The following is a 22,644-nucleotide window of genomic DNA, read 5'->3' as shown; positions in this document are numbered from 1 at the left end:
ATGGGGTGACATACTTGGCAGATGTAACACAAAAAGGTTTGGGGTATCTTGAAAGATCAAAATCTGAACATGAGCCCAATATGTGAAACAGTTACAGGAAAAGGAAATGTAATTTTCTGACAACTGGTATCAACAGTTGTCTAGAGTCTAGTGTCAAGATCTAAAGCGTCAAGATCTAAAGAAATAATCATTCCACATGATTTTGCATTGGTCAACTGAATGCCCCTAGACGGGGGGTGTCAAATTGGCAGCCTGCGAGCCATATATGTCACACACACACACACACCCCAGCTCCATGAAGGGGAAAAACATCACGTGATGGCAACGTTTGACCCCCATGCCCTAGAATATCTAGTGCAGGGCAGTTTGGAAAGACACTGACAAAAGGAAGGATGTCCACAGAATAGAAACCAAGATGGCAAGAAATTTGGAAGGAAAATTACAAGAATACTTGGAACCACTTGGTATTTTTAGCCTGTGCAGCACTATAGAAGACTACAGTGAGATATAATAGCCATTTCCACATATCTGCTGGCCTGTCTTGAGGAAGATGGACTGGAATTGTTTTTTCCAGGAGACAGGAAATAAAATAATGGTTTAAATGAAAAGGGGGTAGATTTCAACTAGGCATGAGGGGGGGATGTATTGGAAAAAGCTGCTCAACAGTGGGGTAGAGTGCTTGGGTAGGTGGTCTCTATCTCAATGGAGGCGCCTGAAGCAAGGCTGGAATGGCCATCTTAACATGCTCTAGTACAGCGTGGCTCTCAGCAGAAAATTGAACTAAATGATCTCCAAGCTACTTACATAAGTCTGAAAACAGTTTTCATCCACATGGACCATTTTTGTCTCTAGTTACTTAAAACCACAGGTCTATTGAGGGCAGATCAAGCCTGCTTGTTATATCGCACCAGGGCTGGTTGGTTGGTGCTGTGAATTGCTAAAGGGGGGAAATGGCTAGAGGGGGGAAGTCAGCCTTGGCACGTTTTTAGAAAGAGCACCTCGCGGCAGGGCCTGGGCGGAGCGGAGGCCAAGGACAACAATTGAACCTTCTGGCACCAGCGAGGAGACCCATCCACACACACCCACACACCCACACACACCCTTAAATAACCAGCTGGCCTCAGCTCCGCCAGGAGAACGGCACACATCTGCAGCAGCCTGTTTCCCGCCTGGGTGACAGGGAGCTCGAGGGTTCGGGAAGAAAGCGACAAGCACGTGGAGCGCTCCGGCTGGCACGCCCTCAGCAGGAGGGAGGGAAAGGGGGGGGGAGAGCCGGGGTCGGCCCTGCAAGTGAAGGAGGCGAGGCGGGCTTCCCACCTCCCGGGGAAAAAGAGGAACCGATGAGGCGCGAGGCAGCTGAGGCACAGAGGAAGCCACAGAGCGGGGGAAGGGCAGCCGCGGGAGCGGTTCCCTGCTCTTGCGAGGGGTGGGGCGGTGCCGCAGCTGCTGGCATGTCCGTGGTAGCGGAGCCTCTCTCGCTAGTCGAGGAGCCCTAGGTAGCCGGGGCTGACGGGGCACCATGGCCCGAGGGTCGGGGGGCACGAGAAGGTATCTGGCACGCCGTGACCCTGGGAGCTCGGCATTGGCCGCGCCGCTGCTGCTGCTGCTGCTGCTGCTAGCCTGGGCTGCGGCGGGGGCCCGAGGTCAGGCCCCCCTCGAGTTCCCTCGCGCCGTTGCCAACCTGGCCGTGAGCGGGGAGCGCTTCCTGGTGGCCAGCGGCAACTGCTGGTACGAAGTGGCGCCTTCGCTGGCGTGGAAGAAGAAGCACTCCTGCGAGGGGTCGGGCAGTTCCTGCGGGCAGCCGGTGGCCTCGGTCAACAAACTGTTGCTGCCCTTCAGTCGCGACCGCCTGCTCACCTGTTGGACTCAGCCGCAAGGCGTCTGCCGTCTGCAGAACCTCACCGATGTCAGCAGCTCCAACGAGACGTTGGGCGAGGAATTGGTGACCTACGCGTCGGAAAGCGCGGTGGTCGGGTTGATGTATTGCGAGGACGGCGAGGACTCGCGTTGGTCGCTGATCGCGGCCACCACCCATAAACTGAACAACTGCCCCGAGGACCCCCCGGAGAGCAACGCCAACAAGGCGGTCTTCCTCATAAAAGAAGGCGAGAAACGCGTGGCCGAAAACAGGCAGGTGGCCATGAAGAAAGTCTACAACCTGCACTTCGAGGATGCCTTTCGCTGGCAGAAGTACTTCTTTTTCCCTTATTATAACAATGACACCATGCAGGCCAAGATGCTCATCGCTCTGTACGAGCGAAACACCTTCAGACACAATAGCCAGATCCTGCGATGTGGCGGCAAGACCAAAATTCTTTCCTCGGCGTACCTGGAGCAACGCGGGCTCTGGGCCGGGATTTTCGGCTCAGCCTTAAGTCCCGCCAGCCCGACTTCCACGGGCCTTTGCATCTTTGCGCTTGAAAAGCTGCTGGAGAATGCGAAAGACTGCAGGTTCAGACAGCCCGTCTCTTCCGAGTTCAGTTCGGAATCCGATGCTTCAGACAAATGTGTGAGTACCTTGGGTTATTTGTTGGCCAGATGCTTGCCTAAATCAGTTATATTTAGGGTCGACTTGTTTTTATTGTAGCAAGCTATGCATTTATGAGAGGCAGAATCCCCGAAATAATATTTTGGCAGACTGCTCCCCACCCCAAAAAAAGGCATACCCTTCCATCCTTAGCAAGCAGATCACAAAGGAGGCCAAAACTGAAAGGGAAGTTTAGTGATTTCTGCAGGATCGTGCCATGGTGGGGTAAGGTGTCTTTTCTGAACGAGTGATTCACTACTGTATTTTGCAGTGATGAGACACAGCAGATTCTTTCATTGATTTCCATACTGTTATTGTATTCTTTCCATTGGCTTCAATGAAAAAAAAAACCCCAGTAGATCAGTGGTTCTCAACCTCCCTAATGCCGCGACCCTTTAATACAGTTCCTCGTGTTTTGGTGACTCCCAACCATAAGATTATTTTATGTTTTCCATATTTTTTTCAAAAATATGTGTTTTCCAATGGTCTTAGGTGACCCCCGTGAAAGGGTCGTTCGACCCCCAAAGGGGTCCCAACCCACAGGTTGAGAACCACTGCAGTAGATAAAGAATGCTTATGCAATGAGAAGAAAACTAATGGTATGAGACCCCGGGGTTTGGAGATGCTTTAAAGCAGGGGTGTCCAAACTTGGGAACTTTAAGACTTGTGGACTTCAACTCCCAGAATTCCCCAGGCTGGCTGGGGAATTCTGGGAGTTGAAGTCCACAAGTCTTAAAGTTCCCAAGTTTGGACACCCCTGCTTTAAAGGTATCAGTGAAAGGAGAATCTTTGTAGCTCAGGGTTGAATGAGGGGTCTTTGGTGCTCTCTGAGCTTGGTTGTTTTCTTGCAGGTGTTTCATTACCCAAGCTAGGTAACATCACCAGGATTAGCACTAGTACCAAAGTCCTCTCATTTAAAGGTACCATTATTCCTTTTATGGCTGTGGGAAGGGAGCACAAATAGGGAGCACAGCAGGGAATAAAATTCCATGGATGAAGTTAGGCTGTTAGGATGATAAAATTCCCTTGGAGAAAAATCTTGGCATTCATGCTTGAAACCAGTAGGTGCTCTAAGCCAAAAGTGAAAACAATTATTTTACATCCAATCTTTCCACCAATGAATAGCACTTGTCCACATCCAGATTCAATCGGACTAAAAGCTATGAGTTCTAAAGTATTGATTGGTTTTGCTGGGCATTAGGATTCCTGGGGTCTTGACTGATGTAGCTGACACTGCTATAAGAATCCTCTTCAGTTGCAGAATGAAATAATAGATTGGGAACTTTCAAATGACCTTTTTATATTGCTTCTGTTACTCTTTGGTATATTTGTAAACTCAAAGTAATATCATTTAAAATGGGAACGAGAGAAAAATAGTGAACGTTCATTGCCTTAGTTTAATCTGTGTGTGATGATAATGGTAGAATTAGGGGGAAATGTTTTTCTCCTTCAATTATGAATCTTAACTTCACGTGTTTTTTAAAGGATGGGTGATCTTTTCTGAGCAGCCTGTGACAATTGGCCTAATTTTTAATATTCCCTGAAAGAGATGCTGTAAATTCAGATATTTAGTGTCCGTTCATTTCTTGCAGCCTCTTACTTGGGAGAGAGAAACAAAGATTCGAGGGAAAAGAATGGGAGAGAGAAAGGGGGAAGCAGTAAAGGAGAATATTTTTAACTCAGGTTTGAAATGAGGGGTCTTTGGTGCTCTCTGAACTTGATTGTTTTCTTGCAGATGTGTCCTTACCCAAACAAGGTAACATCATCAATGCTAGCAGTGGTGATGTTACCTAGTTTGGGTAATGAAATATCTGCAAGAAAACAACTAAACTCAGCACCAAAGACCCTTTAAAAGGAAAGCATTGGAAAGAGAGAAATATTGTGTCCTTGGGCTGCCTTTTTTTCCTGAATAAATTTCAGTCACATTTGGGCACTAGAACATTTTTCGTGCCAACACCAAATAAACAGAATGGGGAAATGAAATGCAATCCCATTATTTTTCTGGATGTTTTGCTGCTTTTTGATGTCATCAAGAATGATACCCATTTAAAACTGTGAGGTGGAATCTTTATCTATTCACCAATTCTTAGAAAGCTGTGCTGGAATATTTAATCATACTGAAAATGCAACACAGTTTAGCTGGCTATTATTGTATTCTTGAAGCTACTTAACATTGATCTTAAATTGGTGGCTAAGACTATTTGTAATGCATTATGGTTTGCATACAAATAATACACATATCGGTAACCATAATTTGTTTTAATCATACGGTAGTTTGGATAAACTTAAATAGCCACATGTAATATTGAGTCATAATTTGTTTTAACTATCGTTTGAACATATTTGAATTAAAATAAAATCGCTGGATTTATAAACATATTTATCTAATAAAAAAGAAAATTGCATCATGGATTAGCGTAATGTGTAAATCCACCTTATTTTTCATTCTCTTACGTTATTTTAAAAAGTTACAATAATTCAAAAAAGTCAAAGCAAGAGAGAGAAGAAAATAATGTCAAAATGAAAAAAATAATTGGATAAAAGCCTATTCAAAGCAGAAACTAACATGTCCCGTACAGTAATACATTCCAGAGCCAACAGTTTCTAGCTGCAATTGCTAGGGCACAGAATTTTCTAGAAATTTTGTAGTGTCCTAAGTGTTTAACAGGAAGCATACAATTGCCTGTAGGGATCAAGTAATTTGTAAATGGAAGAGAGATTAACTCCATCCTTCAAAGATAACAGAGCATTTCAAACACACCATCTTAATGTCAGTATCTGAGTGTATGTGTAAGAGCTTCGAATAGGGGATATTATTGAATTTCCTAGTCAATATCTTTGCGAGCAAATTTTCTAAGCATGTCAGTTTGAGTGGTCTCCTAAGTAAGAGTGCAAGTATACAAGGAAAGTATTTGGGGATCCTGAAAGATTGATCCACAACCTCATTGTAGCAGAGATCTGAGGGGTTTATTACTCTCTACATCAAGATCAAAGCCTCTTCTCTTGACTTTGCTCCAGGCTTTGTCTGAGTCCAATATAGTTAAATATTATGATGAGAAACTACATTGGATAATTTGGAAGTGATTTGCTTCTTCCATGGGAAATTATATCTATCAATGCTTTCTGTCCATCAATACTAATTGGACTAGGAACTCATTCTCATAGATTTATTTGAGCCGGTACTTTAACGGGGAGAGCTTCAGATAAGCCCTGGGAGAGCCACATTCAGGTCCTATCCCAAATGGGGCTGTGATTGAGCTACAGATGCTATCTTTATATTGCCAGACCAAAATGCTGGAAATCAATCAATGTGGCTGTATTTGCTAAGCGGCATGGTAGCTCCTGTTATATTCGTACAAACAACAATAACCAAACTGAGCAGATAAAGGCCTTTGAACACCTATTTTCAATTCTCTATATTCTGGAAGTGTGAATCTTCAAATCCTACACTCCATGCACAATAATCAGACACAACACTAAGTGCTAACTGCCTGTAGCAATTAATTTTTTCAGAGCTAAAGAATTAAGACGTTTGTTATACTTTATGTGTACAGTGCTGTGGATATAAAGATATACTTATTCTAGAAGCGGTTCAGTCCAAATTTCTAAGACACTTGGTTAGAATTATTTGCTCTGTTGAAATTTGCGCCTCGTTTTCTTAAAATCAGATATGAAAAAGTTGAGCTGAACTGATTTTGGCTCTGATGATAGAGTGAATAACATTTAATATCTTGGATTCGACCCCAAAGTAGATACTTTTCATCTACTAGTCTACTTTTAACTCAACTTTATGTTGCCTATTTTAATTTTTGGAATCTGTAGTGCTTGCCATATGTCTATTAGATATTTTATCACTTTTATCAGATTTTAATTGTACTTATATTTCACAGTTTTAATCTGTTTAAAATCTAGAAATATTAATTATACGGGATTTTTAAGGTGTTTAAATAGGTCAGTGGATCTTAGATCCAGATGATAATTTTCCTAAGTAAATATTTGTTGCAGGTTATATTACGGCAATATTTCACTATTCTGTATGCATTGTTTGGTACTGCCTTAAAAACATTTTAATAAAAATCAATTTAAAATTAGCTATCAGCTGTTGTACAATTAAAAAAACATTAATTTTTTTGCTATGTCCGGTGTTTTGCAACATAAAATTCAGACAATGTCCCATGTTGATCTCACCTGAGTTTAATTATCAGCAGATGTGTGTGTGCGTTTGTATATATGATTTAACATTCTATCCAATTGTTTTGGTTGTAACTTCAAGGGATATATTCCATAGTGTGATATTATAGTTTCTGGTTTTTTTAGAATCTTTACAATCTTCTTCAAATTGGTGTATAATTTTAGTTGATATACTTTTGCAAAATTCATGTTGAGGAATTGTTATTCCTTTCAGCAATTATTCCCCTATATATACAAAATACATAATATTGTATTTTATTATTATTCTGTTCCAACTTTTCATTATCTAAAGGAGCTGAAAGTGCAATTTAGACAATTACAGAGTAGACTAAGCTGGTGCATACTAAAGACAGTTATTTTTAAGATGCAGTGGCTCAATGGCTAAGATGCTGAGCTTGTTGATCAGAAAGGTCGGCATTTTGGCAGTTTGAATCCCTAGTGCCACATAACGGAGTGAGCTCCTGTTACTTGTCCCAGCTTCTGCCAACTGCTAGTAGAAAAATAGGGACCACTTCGGTGGGAAGATAACAGCGTTCCGTGCACCTTTGGTGTTTAGTCATGCCAGCCACATGACCCCAGAGATTTCTTCAGACAGCACTAGCTCTTCGGCTTTGAAACGGAGATGAGCACTGCCCCCTTGAGTCGGGAACGACTAGCACATATGTGCGAGGGGAGCCTTTACCTTTATATATAAGAAATGTTAAAATTAGTTCAGATCTTGGATCAGATCTTTTTATATGCATAAAGAATAAGCAGATATAATCCTGAGATGACCCAACCAATATTAAATATCACTAATTTCACTGATTTCAGTTGAAATGATTTGAACATGTTTAAATTTCTATTACAGACAGTCGGTTTAAAGATACTTATTGGCAAAAAGCAAAAAATAATGACTAACTGAACATATATTGCAAAAGATCATGTGGTAAGAGTTAAGAGAGGAAGAAGAAACTTGGAATTGTAATGGTAACATACAATTTAGAAGATTTTTTTATTTTAAAGGTTTACTCAAATCTTAAGATTTTGTGTATATGCTTCGTTACATTACCACCTTATGAGAGAATATAGAAAATATATAGTTTGATTCACATTTCAAGTAAAAGTGCAAATGTTTATCATATGGGTCAAAATTATTTGCTGCTTGAGTAATATTGTCATTTATTATCTAAAATAGAAAATTTAAAAAAAGGAGGAGTGGGATTGAATAGATATAACAGTAAGGCTCTTAGCAATATTTCTTATTTAATTTAGTGATATTTATTCTATTTTTAAAATATTTTATCAAACCACTAAATTCAAATAATTCAATTGAAACTTAAAATTGTTTTTAAAAAGCAAAGTACATCACAGTATTGCATTGTAATATAATATGGAAGGAAAACAATAAGCAATAAAAATAATAAGAATAGTAAAATAAAAAAAGTGAAATTAGCAGACCATTAAAATGCATTTCTCTGGCATAGAAAAAACAATAAAAATAGCACCAGATGTCTCTCAGTTGGTATAGTATACGTTAGAGAGCACCAGTAGTCCTCAGGTTAAGACCATTCATCCAGAAACCATTCAAGGTTATGATGGCCCTGTATGAGTGGGACTTACGATGGAGTTCCAGCCATTACAGTGTTCCTGTGGTTGTGTAATCACAATCTGGGAGCTTGGTGTGTGACTTGCAATTATAGTGTTGTAGCAAGCCACAGTCATGTGATCACAATTGTTGAGATTCCCTGACAGCTTCCCGCATGAAAAGTCAATATTTTCAGTTTTTGTGTTGCATCACTAAATAATGACAGCGAGCATATCTTGAGACTTGCAACTAAATTTTCTGGTATTCATGCTGTTAGCCTTACAGGATCATCATTTATTTATTTCAATTTTAATCCTGCATTATTTATTTTATAAGTAACTCAAGGCAGTGAAATACATTTGACATGGGTTAGACTGAGAGTGTGATTGGCTACCTTTTGCTTCCCCATACTTCCAACATTTGTAGTGGTCTCCCTCAGAAATTTTAGCAATTTGCATGGAGGTATAGTATTATATATGAATCATTTTAAAGTAATTTTCCTGATCCTTGCTGATATAGTAACATGGAATTCCTTCAAAATGTAGGCCGCCATGTATCTGAGATATTAGTTCTTAAATCTGATTCCTCTGTTTCTTTGAGTGATCACATCCAGTTATTTTTAACAGAATGTTATATGTTTTAAATTCTGAAGATTCTAACCTAAGGTGACATTTATTCCTAATTCTGAAAACACTGCCTAGAAAAAATAATAATGATATTACTTAGGTTTATTTCTTTGTTATCATCCTAAGGAATTACTCTTCCAATATGTGAAAAGGCAGGATAAGGAATCTCCCCAGATTTAAATCTATTTTAATTAGATATAAACATCCAATCTTCCCAACTTTGTCTACTTGTCCTAGGGGAAGATTGTGTAACTAGATTCTGGGACCTGATAATAATACACTTTTGGGGTTCCTAAATAGAAAAGTATTTTTAATAGAGAATGCAGTGCTTCAAAAATGAGCAGCTTTCTGTTCCCGGCCATTTATTCGGCATCATAATTGTATTGGGAAGTTCCAGTATTGACAGGATGATTCTTCTTATGTTCTCTATTTAAATAATAGAATTGGTAATGAACTGTGAAAATGTGGCTTCAGTGGAGAATATAATACGTAATGAGAGTGATCTCTTGAGTGGTCTTTTATATTTAGACTGGAACTAAACATGGCATGGGTGTGCAACAGCATGTAACCCCCTTTCCCCCCTCTTTTTCATCACATTACCTTCATCTCATCCCCAATCCATATCTGAGGCAGATTAAGGCTGTCCTTAAGTGCTCTAGCATTAAAGTCGTTTCCCCCTTTAAGAGGGTAAGAAGCCATGGCAGTTGTCATGGCTTAAACAGAGATATGCATTGCAAGATATGCCAGATGCTCCAAAAACCTAAAGGATCATATTAAAGTTTCTTTTTCTATGGCTTATTTCTATGCCACTTGATAGTTACATGAGCCATTGTGATGCAGTGGTTAGATTGCAGTACTGCAGGCTACTTCTGATACCTGCCGGCTGCCTGCAATTTGACAATTCAAATCTCACCAGGCTCAAGATTGATTCAGCCTTCCATCCTTCTGAGGTGGGTAAAATGAGGAGCCAACTTGTTGGGGGCAATATCCTGATGCTGTAAACCATTTAGAGAGGGCTGTAAAGCACTGTAAAGTGTTATATAAGTCTAAGTGCTATTGCTACATCACGAACAATGCTGAAAGGACAGTTTAAGAACAACTATTAAACCAAACTGTGTGGCTTGGTTATAGAGAGAAAACCATTTTGCCAAATGGTAATAGATAATAGGCAATATACAGATAATCTAGTTCACCTTTTTCTTGTTGATATTTAGTGTTAACTGAGAATTGTGGAAACTGAAATGTAGTATAGCTGGTTGAAGGAGGTTGGAGTAATTGATCATCGCCTTGGCTTACACAGCAATGTAAAAGTCATCTGACAAATTTTAACAGTGCTGTTAAATATGAAGGCTTTTTATTAATTCCATTACAAATATAATAACACGATAAATAATAAATAATTATTTATTATTTATCATAAATAATTATTCAGAACCACGAATAGAAATTTAAGGAATACTTGCAGAACTGATATTAATAAAAGATAATAGAGGAGCTTTGTCTTTCTAAAGTAAGTTTTCCATTGTGATTCCCTGAGCCCCGGAAACAAAGAGCCACATAAAACGAAATTATAAAAGGCATTTCAAAAAAGGTGAAAGATTTTGCACAGGATTTCCTGTTTTTCTTACTTTCTTGTAGCACTGTGAAATATTAAAGAAAAAGCAACATTCAAACACTGAGGGCATCATATGAATATTAGATTTAGTTGCATCATTAGAAAAAGGACATTTTTAAAAGGTGACCCATACATTGGAAAGAAAGAAATGTATACCACTGAATGGTTTCCATTTACCTATAATTCTTTATGTAACATACTATATACATTGTTGGATTATCTGTGTTAATTTGTTTCCTCTACTTAATGTATCATGGGAAAGAGCAGTAGGAGTCTTCACTAACACATTATGAGTACTTTCGCCATCTAAAAATGCCACACATTTTTTGGTATTAAAATGGTGTGAAATTTATACATTAAATGATATCCAACCACATAACTACATTACATGTAATTGGAAGAAATATTCATCTGGTTCACTTCCAAGCCGGGAGAAAGACACTGGAAACATGCTGGCTGATTGGAAAGATGGTTGAAGTTTGGTCTGCTGATGCAATGAAGGGACTTGTTGGGCGATTCTTATTGTGGCTGACGGCTAACACTACCTTTGTTCAGACCTTGCTGCAGGGAATTTGCTGCAGGGAATAAAGCTATCTGTCTCTTTATCTCTTAAGTGCTGATATCTGCTGAGGACTATTAAGAAAGTTGGTGGCTATTAAGAGTGAGTCTGATTCCTGCCTCTAAAAAACCATGCTTCTCCATTTCTCATCCAGGGAAATATAATATTCGACCTTTTTAATATTTCTCAAAATATTTCATTCTTCTAGGACAGGTGTGAGTGCTAACTTTCTACACATGAACACCTCTGAAAACAAAATCCATAATGGGTAGTATAACCTTGTTCTACTTAGCGCCTTCCAGATATTTTGGAGTTCCAGTGCCCAGAATGCCCCACTTTACCATTACATATCACACAATGTATTCTTTCAGAACAGAATAAACTATTGACAGCAAGGAATTCACACATATTTACATTTCTGTGATCCAGACCTTCACACTTTCTGTTTTGTATGTTTCAGTCTGTATTTTATTAGCTTTAATACTCCTCCCTCCTCCTATTTTCCCACAACAATGAACCGGTGGGCTGAGAGAGAGTGACTGGCCCAAACTCACACAATTGACTTTCATGGCTAAGGAAGGACTTGAACTCAGAATCCCCTGCTTTCTTGCCTGGGGCCTTAACCACTAGACCAAATTGGTTCTTTATGTGGTCTACTTCTTCCTGTATTTTTTGGATTCACGTAGCTAGCAACAAACTAGTTAGGCTTCATTAATTAAGAAAAGATGCTTGCTGCAGTGTTTCAGATTTTTCTCTGATCTAATTATGATGATTTTTTAAAAAAAGTATATTAAATATATATTATATTAATCCTGATGAAAAATGTAATAATATTGTGTTAAGTCTACTTGAGATAAAATACCACCTAAAATCTATAATGTGGCAACTAATTTTCCTATAGATATTGATAGCTACTGAATATTTCTTCTTTCAGTTATGATTTAATGCAAGGGTGAAATCCAGCAGGTTCTGACAGGTTCTGGAGAACCAGTAGGAGAAATTTTGAGTAGTCGGAGAACTGGCAAATACCACCTCTGGCTGGCCCCAGAGTGGGGTGAGAATGGATATTTTGCAGTATCCTTCCCCTGCCACGCCCACCAAGCCATGCCCACAGAACCAGTAGTAAAAAAAATTGAATTTCACCACTGATTTAATGACATATTCTAAAGTTTTGTTTCTTTGTTCATTCTGTTTCAGGTAAAGGTTACGTGGCCAATCAAGAACTCAACTTCTCTGAGTCATTTTAATTTGGTTTCAGTTTATGCCACTGTGGTTCTAAACAAGACTGTTTTATTTTTAGGGACAGGAAATGGGCAGCTATTGAAGGTAGGTTATACCATGAATCATTATGTCCATACATCAGGTTTATGTAAAATTGCAGAAAACTGTGTTCATATTTGATCTATTTTTCTTCAATATGTTTTTAATTTTAAAAAAATAGCATTAATATAAATAATCAATATACTTAGTTTTTAAGAACTCACAAATAATCTGTGCATGTGATTTACCTTTTTGGGGGGGGGTTGGAGTAAAACAGGTTGGTGCATGCGTTTGCATGTTTGCACTATTTGCACATTTAGAGCTTCCACTTTCTGTAAATCAAATAGAAAAGTTTTTGCATTTTTAAAAAAAGATGCTTTTTTTAAAAAATACTTTTTTTTGCTATGGTACATTTGATTTAATAATATATTCATTTGATTTAACCATAGTATTTTGAACAAGACATAGAATTTACATGTGCTACAGTTTATAAACCACAGATTACAAACTGGCTAGGCTGGGCTCATACAATAAGCCACTATAACTGAAGTTACATAATGATTTTGCACAATATTGGAAGATAGCATATGTTTTACTATAGCAACAACATGTATAACTATTCACTCTTTTCAGCCTTAATATCTATCATCTATCTATCATCTATCTATCATCTTTTTATTAAATAATTTTAGCAAGGTAAAAATCAGCCTTAATCTTTTCTCACAACAGTTGTTTAAGACCACGTGGGAAAAGAAGTTGTGATGATGAATAGGTGGCAAAAGAGTACAAGACAACTCTATTCTAAACTGTTTGCAAGTTTATGCTCATTAAATATATCATGTTTTTATAGATTGTTCTTGATGACGAACTGAAGCCAAATTGTCCAGAAATTTTATATGAAATTAAGGAAGAAACACCCATTTTCCATAGACTTGAACTTGACCCTACAGATCAAAATTACATCTATCTACCATCTAATAATATGGTTGGTTGAATTCTAAATTATACTCTAGAATTCCATTTATGTGCTGTTTCCAAAGTTGTATATAAAACTTCATGTAGCCAAGTATTGAAGGCCAGCAAAGCTATTGCAAATATTCCAATTGTTTTCTAGATAAAAAGATGCTGGAATGCCCATGGAAAAAGTTTAGAGGATTATGAAAAATTACCACACACTGGATCTTTGGGGGGGGAGGGCGGGCTTTGGAAAATTATTACATCATCAGGTCCTAAGAATCACCTCATCCTAGAGCTAAGGGAAGAAGGAAGGGGAAAGAGAAGAGGGAGGAAGGAAGTAGAGAAGAGATGGAGGGAGAAAATAAAGGGAAAATAAGGTGGTGTTACAACAGGCGGAAAGGATAGTAAATAAAGCAACCCAAACTGTATATTATAACCTATTAAATGGAATAACAAATGTAGAAGAATGGCAAATGTAGAAGAATAACAATTATGTGAATGTATACTTACAATGGTATGTAAGAGAATAAAAAATAAAAAAATGGGGGGAAAAGAATCACCTCATCCTAGTAATTTAATATTGGAAATATTCCCCCTTGTCACATTCTTCAATATTCACATTCTTCCACTTTATTCCCCATTTCACTGCCTTCTATTTATCTTATTTCACATTGTGATTGGTCTAGACCAGGGGTGTCCAAACTTGGGAACTTTAAGACTTGTGGACTTTAAGACTTGTGGAGCTCTGCTGGCTGGGGAATTCTGGGAGTTGAAGTCCACAAGTCTTAAAGTTCCCAAGTTTGGACACCCCTGGTCTAGGACATCAATATTATCAGTCTTTCTTTTTGTAAGGTGATTTAGCATTATTCCAACTCTTCATTGATATAGAGTAAATGCTGTACACTAGAATGCTCAATAATGATTTAATAGGATTAATAGGGTCCATCTGAGCTCAACAGAAATTGTTATGAGCAACCACAGTTACAATTCTTCCACATTAAAACCTAAAATAGTTGATATATGAAAAATGTATGTTTTTCTAAGTATATGAAACACTCAAGAGCAATAATTAATCCAATCTTCCTAGAAATGGAAAAATGGTCTCGGAGGTTGGCCAGAATGAATTTTAGCAGTAGTTTCCTGTGAATATAGCTAGATATCTACAAAATAATTAAATGCAACATTAAAACATTAATATAACAGCTCATGAGATTTCTATTTCAGTTCACAAATAAAATATAGAGCAATGAAAATGGCTCATAAGATTTAAAACAATAATGAAAAGTTGTACTTATTTGTATGTGTGTGTGTGCGTTTGAGGATATACTGCACATGTGTGTGTGTTTTAACAAGCCAAAGACAATATAAATATTGAATGGTAATTAAAGAAAATAAAAGTAGCAAGTAGTAAGAAAAGAAAATAGAAAAAAGAAAAGAAAATATATATAAAGAAACAGTTTCCGATCTTCATAACAGTGGTTATAAATGCATTTATATTTTACCCTGTATTTCTAATATTACATCAAAAATGTCTTGTTTCCATAGTTTACTCTTCTAATCCATAGATCATTTTTTTCTTTCTACAGCAAAAAGTTCATAAGTAGTTTCCAGCTACTTATAAATGTAGATGTTGATCAAACCAGTCAATGTTGTCATTTCTACTAGTATACTACTACATTTCTACTACTACTTCTGTCTTCTTCACCAAGCATTCCTCCATTGTGTTTGTTTTAGAATCTTTCCATTTTTGTGCATATACTAGCCTCACAGCAGGGAACATCTTTAAAAATAATACCCCATAACTCTTTTTGGATTGCCTCTTAATCCCAGCAGGAAAAATTCTCTTTTCAGTTGAATGTTAATCTTTAAAATTCTTTGTATTGTTATGTGTATTTGAACTTAAATTTTTCTTATAAGTCCACCAAGCATGATAACATGACCTTTCTTGTCCACATAAATTTTGGTTGTAGATAGTCCTTGATTTATGACCATTTGTTCAGTCACGTTAAAGTTACAAGGGCATTGAAAGAAGAGAGTTTTGATAGTCCTTGAAGTTACACCTGTTGCAATACCCAGTTATTCCCAACCGTTCCCTTTATTTTTCCATTTTCAAATTCTGTTAGTATCTTCATCTTTTAATTTTAAAACTAGCTATCATCCCCAAACTGTTTATATTTTTATTAAGATTTCTATTAAGGATCTTCTAAAATTATCACCATATCATTAGAAAACACCTGTAATTTATATGTTTCTCTTTTAATCCTAGAATTTGTTCCAGAATCAACCCAGAATCATTATAAACTAGCAGCCACAGACTTGTTATTTGTCAGCCAGCTTTTGCCAGCCAAGATAAGCTCAGATCAAGTTCACAAATGGTTATTTGTAAAAGAGTGAAAAAGTGAGAAATTGGTATCAACATACCCAAAACACACACCTTATTCTAGTTTCTAATGAAGCATATTTGTTTGAATACTTCCCTATATTTTAAAGAGTTATAACTTTATTTTAAAATAGTTATTATTTTTCTGTATCTTGAACTCATAAAAATATTATTTGATTTGCTTGGATGGCTGATAAGGAATTTGCAAAATATAGTTTTTAATTTTTTTAGATCAGGAGAATACAGGTTGCAAATTGCAACAAATATATTTCCTGTAGAGATTGTTTATCTGCAATGGACCCACACTGTGGATGGTGCCACTCAAAGAAAAGGTATTTATCCTTGTATTAATATTGTAATACAACATAATTAATATTTCATGGAGAGTCTGTATGTCTGTTCAAAATTATGTACACTTTAAAAGAAAGAAGAAGAAAAGGAAGGAAGGAAGGAAGGAAGGGAGAAGGAAGGAAGGAAAGATAGATTATTTTATTTCTGTGGTTCATAGGGATTTTTACTAAGGCAAGGATTCTCAGAATTTGCAATTATGTGACCCCTAAAAATTATAAATGAATTTGTGCTAAAATACATTTCAGTATTTATTGCCACATTGATTTTCTTTTTAGATGGATCAATCAATTGATAAATTCTTTGGAACCTCTTTTCAGGGGGGTGGGGAAAGAACCTCTTTGCTCCAAAGAGCATTGGATTCCATAACAGTGTTCAAACAAAGCAAGATCTTTGCTTAAGATCTTTTAAAGTGCCCGAATGAGAGAAATCAGAATTTTCATTTAAGGTTCATTTAATTTTTCCAAAGCAAAATAAATAATGCTGTTCACATAAAACTCCCAGAAATAGCTTGCATGCCAGCTTTAAAAAGAAAATGAAGCTGTTTTCCCAGAATATAGGGATTACAAATCCACAAATTCCCTGCTAGCAATTGTGAGTTCTAGGAGTTATAGTTACACTGTTGAAAATTATATAAAGATCAATGGATTTTAATACAATCTACTTGAAACTCTTTATGTTCTTAATTCTAGGCTCCCAAAATTTCTAATTTAGGTTTTTCCAAATATGAACTTCAAGCCATTACACTGAGCCCTGGTTTTAGCTGTTTTATAAAATGATTTTTAGAATCATAAAAATCTAAACAGTACCAATATGCAACAATAAGCAAATGCAGCAGAGCATGATAATCTGATTATGCCAACCTGTTTCTAAGGAATGCTTGTATTGCTTGCAGATACAGTACAGCAACTTTTTTTTTTACAAGAATAGCTGAATAGAAATGGGGTAGAAACCTCAAACAATATTTGATGTAAAACACATCCTTTTAGCCTATTATGAGCTAAGGAAAATTATAAGCCTGTTATGTTATAAGCCAGTTATGAGTTGAGGAAAAAAATTAAAAATAGCTAGTCTAAAACAGTTAGTGTGAATTGCTATATAGAGTCAAAACATGTTTTAGTATTTCTATAACAAATATATTTGTATTTGCTTCAGCTGCACTTTAAAAGGAGAATGTTCATTTTCTAATAACTCACCTAACTGGGTAAATATTTCATACGGCAAAGATAAGTGCCTGAAAATCCACACTTCTGACAATCTTCACTTCAAAAATAATAAGGTACGTAATTCACAATTCTTTAGTCATAGATTAAAGTCAGTAATAGTAATAAAATGGTTAGCAGTGATGATTTTGAGACTATGATGATATTGTATTATTGTAGTGTTCCAGCCAATGGACCACTCTATTACCCATTTTCTTAGTTTTTACCAATGAAACCTGTTGCTGGGTTAGGGTTGTGCAATTGTACGATTATTGGCCTTTAGTAAGTTTTATAATTTCCTCTCCAAGTGTAGTAGCTATCATTATACCAATAAAATTAGATAATGGATCATATCTAGATAGTCATGATTATAATACTTTGTATTTTGATTCAGTCCAGTAAATTAAACACAATAAATAAAAGTGGAAATAGTGGAAATATAAAATTGTATATTCAACTAATATTTTTGCTGCTGTTGGAGCAAAGTATATCCATGCTCTGTAGAAAGTAACCCATGCCACAGATATTTCCTACCAGTTCTATTTATCATACCAATGCTATTTATATTTTATGACTTTCAAATTTCTAAATATTCAACTGTATTAAAAGGATATACAAAATAGATTAACGGGCCTGGCTAATTTGGGCCCCTCCAGATCTATAATGATCATAGGGATATACTTTAATTTTCAAGTAATTTTTGCTACATTTTAAACAAAAGAAGCCATGCATCTCTACATATACTGTATAATGCTAAATCATTATTAAAACTGGGAACAGAAGGAAGGAAACTTGGATAGATCCTGTTTCGTAGTTGATTATTTGGATTTAATCATTGAAGTTGCACAGATTTCAGCAGATTTCTACTTCCTAACTCACTGTCAGGATAAAATTGGCAATTTTATAGCTGGCACTGAATACTTTTATTGTTTTCAATGCTTTTATCCTTTTAGGTTCCAGTGACAGTAGATGTAAATCATTTTGGTCTTTCTGAAGCACATTCCCGTTGCAGGATGTTAAATGCAAGGACCAATGAAATTCTTTGTGATGTGAATCAACACCATCTCAATTGTTCCTGTGATATACATTTTAAAGATCTATCAGACAAAGGTGGGCTTATTTATATTTCAGCTTTGTAAGTTGATATTTCTATATCTTGCAATATCTTTTCTGTAGTTATACATAAACATTCAAAACAGTGGTGGGATTCAAATAATTTAACAACTGGTTGTCTGCCCTAATGACCAGCTGGGTAGGCATGGCTCTGTGGTCATGTGACTGTGTGGGCGTGGCCAACTCAACGTCACTCAGGTTGATAGGCGCTTTGCCTTAGCTGTTGCAATGTAATAAGGGTTAACTGGAGAGGCAGTTTCTGTAAGCAGGGAAATAAAGATTAGGCTAGAAGCAACACCACAATGTTTCCTTCCTGCCTTTTTTACAGGATTAGCCCTGTAAAATGGGGGGAAAAAGATTTCTTCCAACAACCGGTTCTCCGAACTGCTCGGAAAGTTAACAACCGGTTCTCCCGAATAGGTGCGAACTGGCTGAATCCCACCACTGATTCAAAGTCAAACTTTTACAGATTGAACTCAGTGCAAAGGGAGCTTATATTACAATATTGGCTAATTTGCATTGCGTGTTCATGATAATATGCAATGCACTTTAGATTCAGCTGTATCATAAAACATTACTTAATGTAACAATGAATTCAGTTAGGTTGTTGAAAATGTTCCTCTGGTTGACGTGTGAAAAACCTGTGTGAAAAAAACACACTCCACACTCCAGCCTTAAATCATGGAAGTGAAGCCAGCTTTAAAAAGCCCTTTCCAGATTCTACTTTCTTCTCCTTTGGCCATGGTGATGGCCTGATATATGGTTATACTATATTTACTGCATTTGATGGATTCCACTACTTCTTTACTCCTCCCATGCCTGTCAGGAAAGCAATCACCAATGACACAGGACGGGCTTCAAGGACACGTGGTTTTCAGTAACAGTTCTTTTGTATAAGCCTCCACATAGCTGACAAGGGAGTGAAGGAAGGGAAGACAGGAAGACATGAAGGAAGGACCACAATTTACCATTTTGCCTTGGACTAGAAGGCAAAAATGTAACATCTTGTCAATTTTACCTAATTTGAAAAAGAGAGAAAGAAAAAAAAAGATCCACCATTTCACTGTTCCAATGTTCTATCACGTAACTTTTTTTTTAAAAAAAAGCTAGCCTTTCATTTCTCTACAAATGAACATGTAAAATATTTCAGACAGCCATAAAGCAATAGGATGGGAGGGGGCCAGTGGTGGGTTCCTGCCGGATCGCACCGGATCGCGCGCGCTCCCTTTCAGCGCTCCACCTGGCTCATGCGCTCCCTTTCAGTGCTCCACCTGGCTCACGCGCTCCCTTTCAGCGCTACACCTGGCTCGCGCGCTCCCTTCCAGGGCTAAAACCGGAAGTACGGTCTTGCCCCGCCCCTGGCGAAGCGACGACGCCTGCCTGCGCTCCAGGCAGGCGGCGTCGCTTCGCCAGGGGTGGGGCAAGACCGTACTTCCGGTTTTAGCGCCGGAAGGGAGCGCGCGAGCCAGGTGTAGCGCTGAAAGGGAGCGCGTGAGCCAGGTGGAGCGCTGAAAGGGAGCGCGCGAGCCAGGTGGAGCGCTGAAAGGGAGCGCGCGCGATCCGGTGCGATCCGGCAGGAACCCACCACTGGAGGGGGCATTCCTGCAACAGGGAATCACAACTGAAGTAGAGGAAGCTACCTGCAATGAAATGAAGTGCAGAAGACAACATAGACAGCACTGCTAGCATGAATGTAATTTTTTTTTTGAAATCCCTATACACAACAAGAAAAGCAGTGGGAGATTGCCTTTCTGGGTGGCTAGAGGTAAGTAGATGTCAACATGGAATGGGATAACTGATCATGGCCAATATGCTATGTCCAACTCACCATGGGACAATTCAACAATTTTATTTAATTATTTTAATTTTTGTCATTCACATTTCATTTTGTCCTTCCTTTTGCATCATTTCTTTAATGATTCTATTTCATCATTTTTATGTCATTTTTGTCTGATGGCAAATGCCCCGTGGTGAGTTGGCCATGGCGAATTGTCATGTGCTGAGTTGGTTGCGGCAAGTTGCCCTAGACCAAGTTTTCCTGTCCTTAAGAGTGACCAATGGCTCATATTCACATGGCAGGGGGGGAGCTGGTTCTTCAAATCAATCCTAGATTGCACAACATAGATGATTAAATAAATTGATTCACAATCCTGGTTGGCAACTAGAATCTTTTTGAGATAGTTCCAGATCTAGCATTCTGACCTTTGCCATTATGCCACAATATACGGACTTTCCACCCAGGCTAACCTTTTTTAAAGTAGGAATAATGGTTAAACTTTCATGGGTTTCACTAGTTTGCTTCTTGAAGCCATTATCAACCATATACCTTTATTTAAAAAATACAGTCCATTAGAATCTAAATTATATGTCAGCTAATACAAACACGATTCAGATTACAAACATGTGTTTCTGGCAGAGGTTCATTTCTTTAAGTGTTTCCTGAAAGATAGAAAATCAATATTTGAACCACTTTATGACATTGGGCCTTCCTTCACTTGCTTCTAACCGCACTATAACTTGCATCTAACCAGCCCCGGCAACATTATCATTGTCTGATACGGACCTAATCCCTTGATATCATCTGAGGCAGCTTTCAAATATCTTTAACTCTTCTGGTTTTAAAGTAGGTTTTTCTTCTTACCACAACATATTTGTTGCAATAGATATAAACTGACAAGCTTCGCCAATCATTCTGTCAGGGGTATATTAAAGTGATCCCAAGAGAAAGGTTTGACTTACCTTCTCTTAACCACTTTAGAAATGTTAAGATATTTTAGGCTGATGTGGGCTCTGCCACTCTCCTCTGGTCCCTTGGCATTGTCCTCCAGGGCCATTCTGATTTGGGCAGCAAGACTGAAAGAGTTTAGATCTTTCAATCCAATCTTTACCCTTCTATTACTTGCAGATCTCTGATCTGATTCACATTTTAAATTAGTGATTTAAACCAGCAATCTACACTATAGAGCAGGGATGTCAAATTCAAAATGATACATCGTCACATGACGTATCACAACTTTTTTCTCCTTCGCTAAATTGGGTGGGGACAGGAACAACACATGACGCATCCAGCCCGTGGACCGTGAGTTTGACACCCCGGCTATAGAGGGAGGGAGACTCATCTGCAATATGAAGTCTCCCTAAAGAGCCTGTCTCCTCTTAACCAGGCTACTTTTAAACATAGAATTAGCACTCTACTGCTACTAACCCGATGCTTCAAGTGGACTGACAGGCATTTAGGGAAATTACATACAGCATGGTGCTATAGTTTAGTGAGATTGAATCTGTCATTGCACTGTATCCCATATCAGTATTATCAAGGCTACTTTTAAACATGTGTGTAGTGCAGGTATCTATCTGTAAAAGAAGCTGACTTACAGCTGGGGAGGGTGGAAGAGGTTAGCTGTGCAGCAGGAAGGAAATTCTCAGTCTGAGAAAAGTGGAGGGGGTGATGCAGCTCAAATAAATGACAGGTGCAGCAGGAGTGTTGAAACTCATCACTTTATCCTTATCCAATGTTAAGCAATGGATGCTTTTGAGTCAGCTGTTGGCATTTTGTGGAAAAGGAGGGAAATAATTCGGAGGAAATACACCAGCCCCTTCCTCTAATATGCCCTTTATAGTAATAACACATTTTCCAGCATCAGATTTGCAGCAAGTTCAACAAAGCCACAAATTTTTTTTACACTGGCATACACTCAGCTGTACTTCTAATTTCTCCTTAAGTGTTGAATAACATTTCCAAAAAACAAAGTTGGCAATCTATAAGTGAATCAACTTTCTCATATGATGTGGAAAATCTGCAGTCCATTTGAATGGCCATTTTATTGTTGGGCTGTTTTGTATTATTCATTGCTATAATTATAGTTTTACTTATGCATTATTTATAAGAGCTTTCTAGCAGAAGAAAATAATACATATTTCTTTATGAAACATATCCAACATTAAGCCATGGTATAGTAGTATTTTTCAATCCCTTGCTTTCCTGTCTGCATTTTTATTGAAGCAAAATGGACATACGTATTTTGTAACTGCCTTCTAAGATCAGTGCAATTATAAGTACATTCATATACATTAATAAATAATGTCAGCTATAATACTTTCTGGAATTGCAGTGCAATAGCTTGTGTGTGTGTGTGTGTGTGTGTGTGTGTGTATGATACATAAATAAACACACACACACACACACACAATTTTTCTGTTTTTACATCCTTTAGAGCAGAAATAAAGGTTTGTAGGTGGATTCAAGAATTCCAAATTGCTAAAAGTTTCAAAGTTTCGAAATTAGGGAGCATAAATCTA

The 22,644-nt window shown here is 37.7% G+C and overlaps 1 protein-coding gene across 1 annotated transcript in view; it reads left to right on the top strand.

The window, feature by feature from the left end:
* Positions 1-1,461: 1,461 nt before the first annotated feature.
* Positions 1,462-22,644, top strand: part of PLXNC1 (plexin C1) — a 60,218-nt gene continuing 39,035 nt past the window's right edge. Inside the window, exons 1-6 of the mRNA XM_081958272.1 lie at positions 1,462-2,509; positions 12,283-12,411; positions 13,196-13,330; positions 15,914-16,014; positions 17,186-17,309; positions 18,186-18,342. Coding sequence (XP_081814398.1) covers positions 1,520-2,509; positions 12,283-12,411; positions 13,196-13,330; positions 15,914-16,014; positions 17,186-17,309; positions 18,186-18,342 — 1,636 coding nt within the window. The 5' untranslated portion in view covers positions 1,462-1,519. The remainder of the gene's footprint in view (positions 2,510-12,282; positions 12,412-13,195; positions 13,331-15,913; positions 16,015-17,185; positions 17,310-18,185; positions 18,343-22,644) is intronic.

The sequence above is a fragment of the Natrix helvetica genome (assembly GCF_964273705.1).
Source record: "Natrix helvetica genome assembly, chromosome: 6".
Taxonomy (NCBI): Eukaryota; Metazoa; Chordata; class Lepidosauria; order Squamata; family Natricidae; genus Natrix; species Natrix helvetica.
Note: the sequence above shows the minus strand (reverse complement) of the source record. Positions and strands in the feature narration are given on the sequence as shown.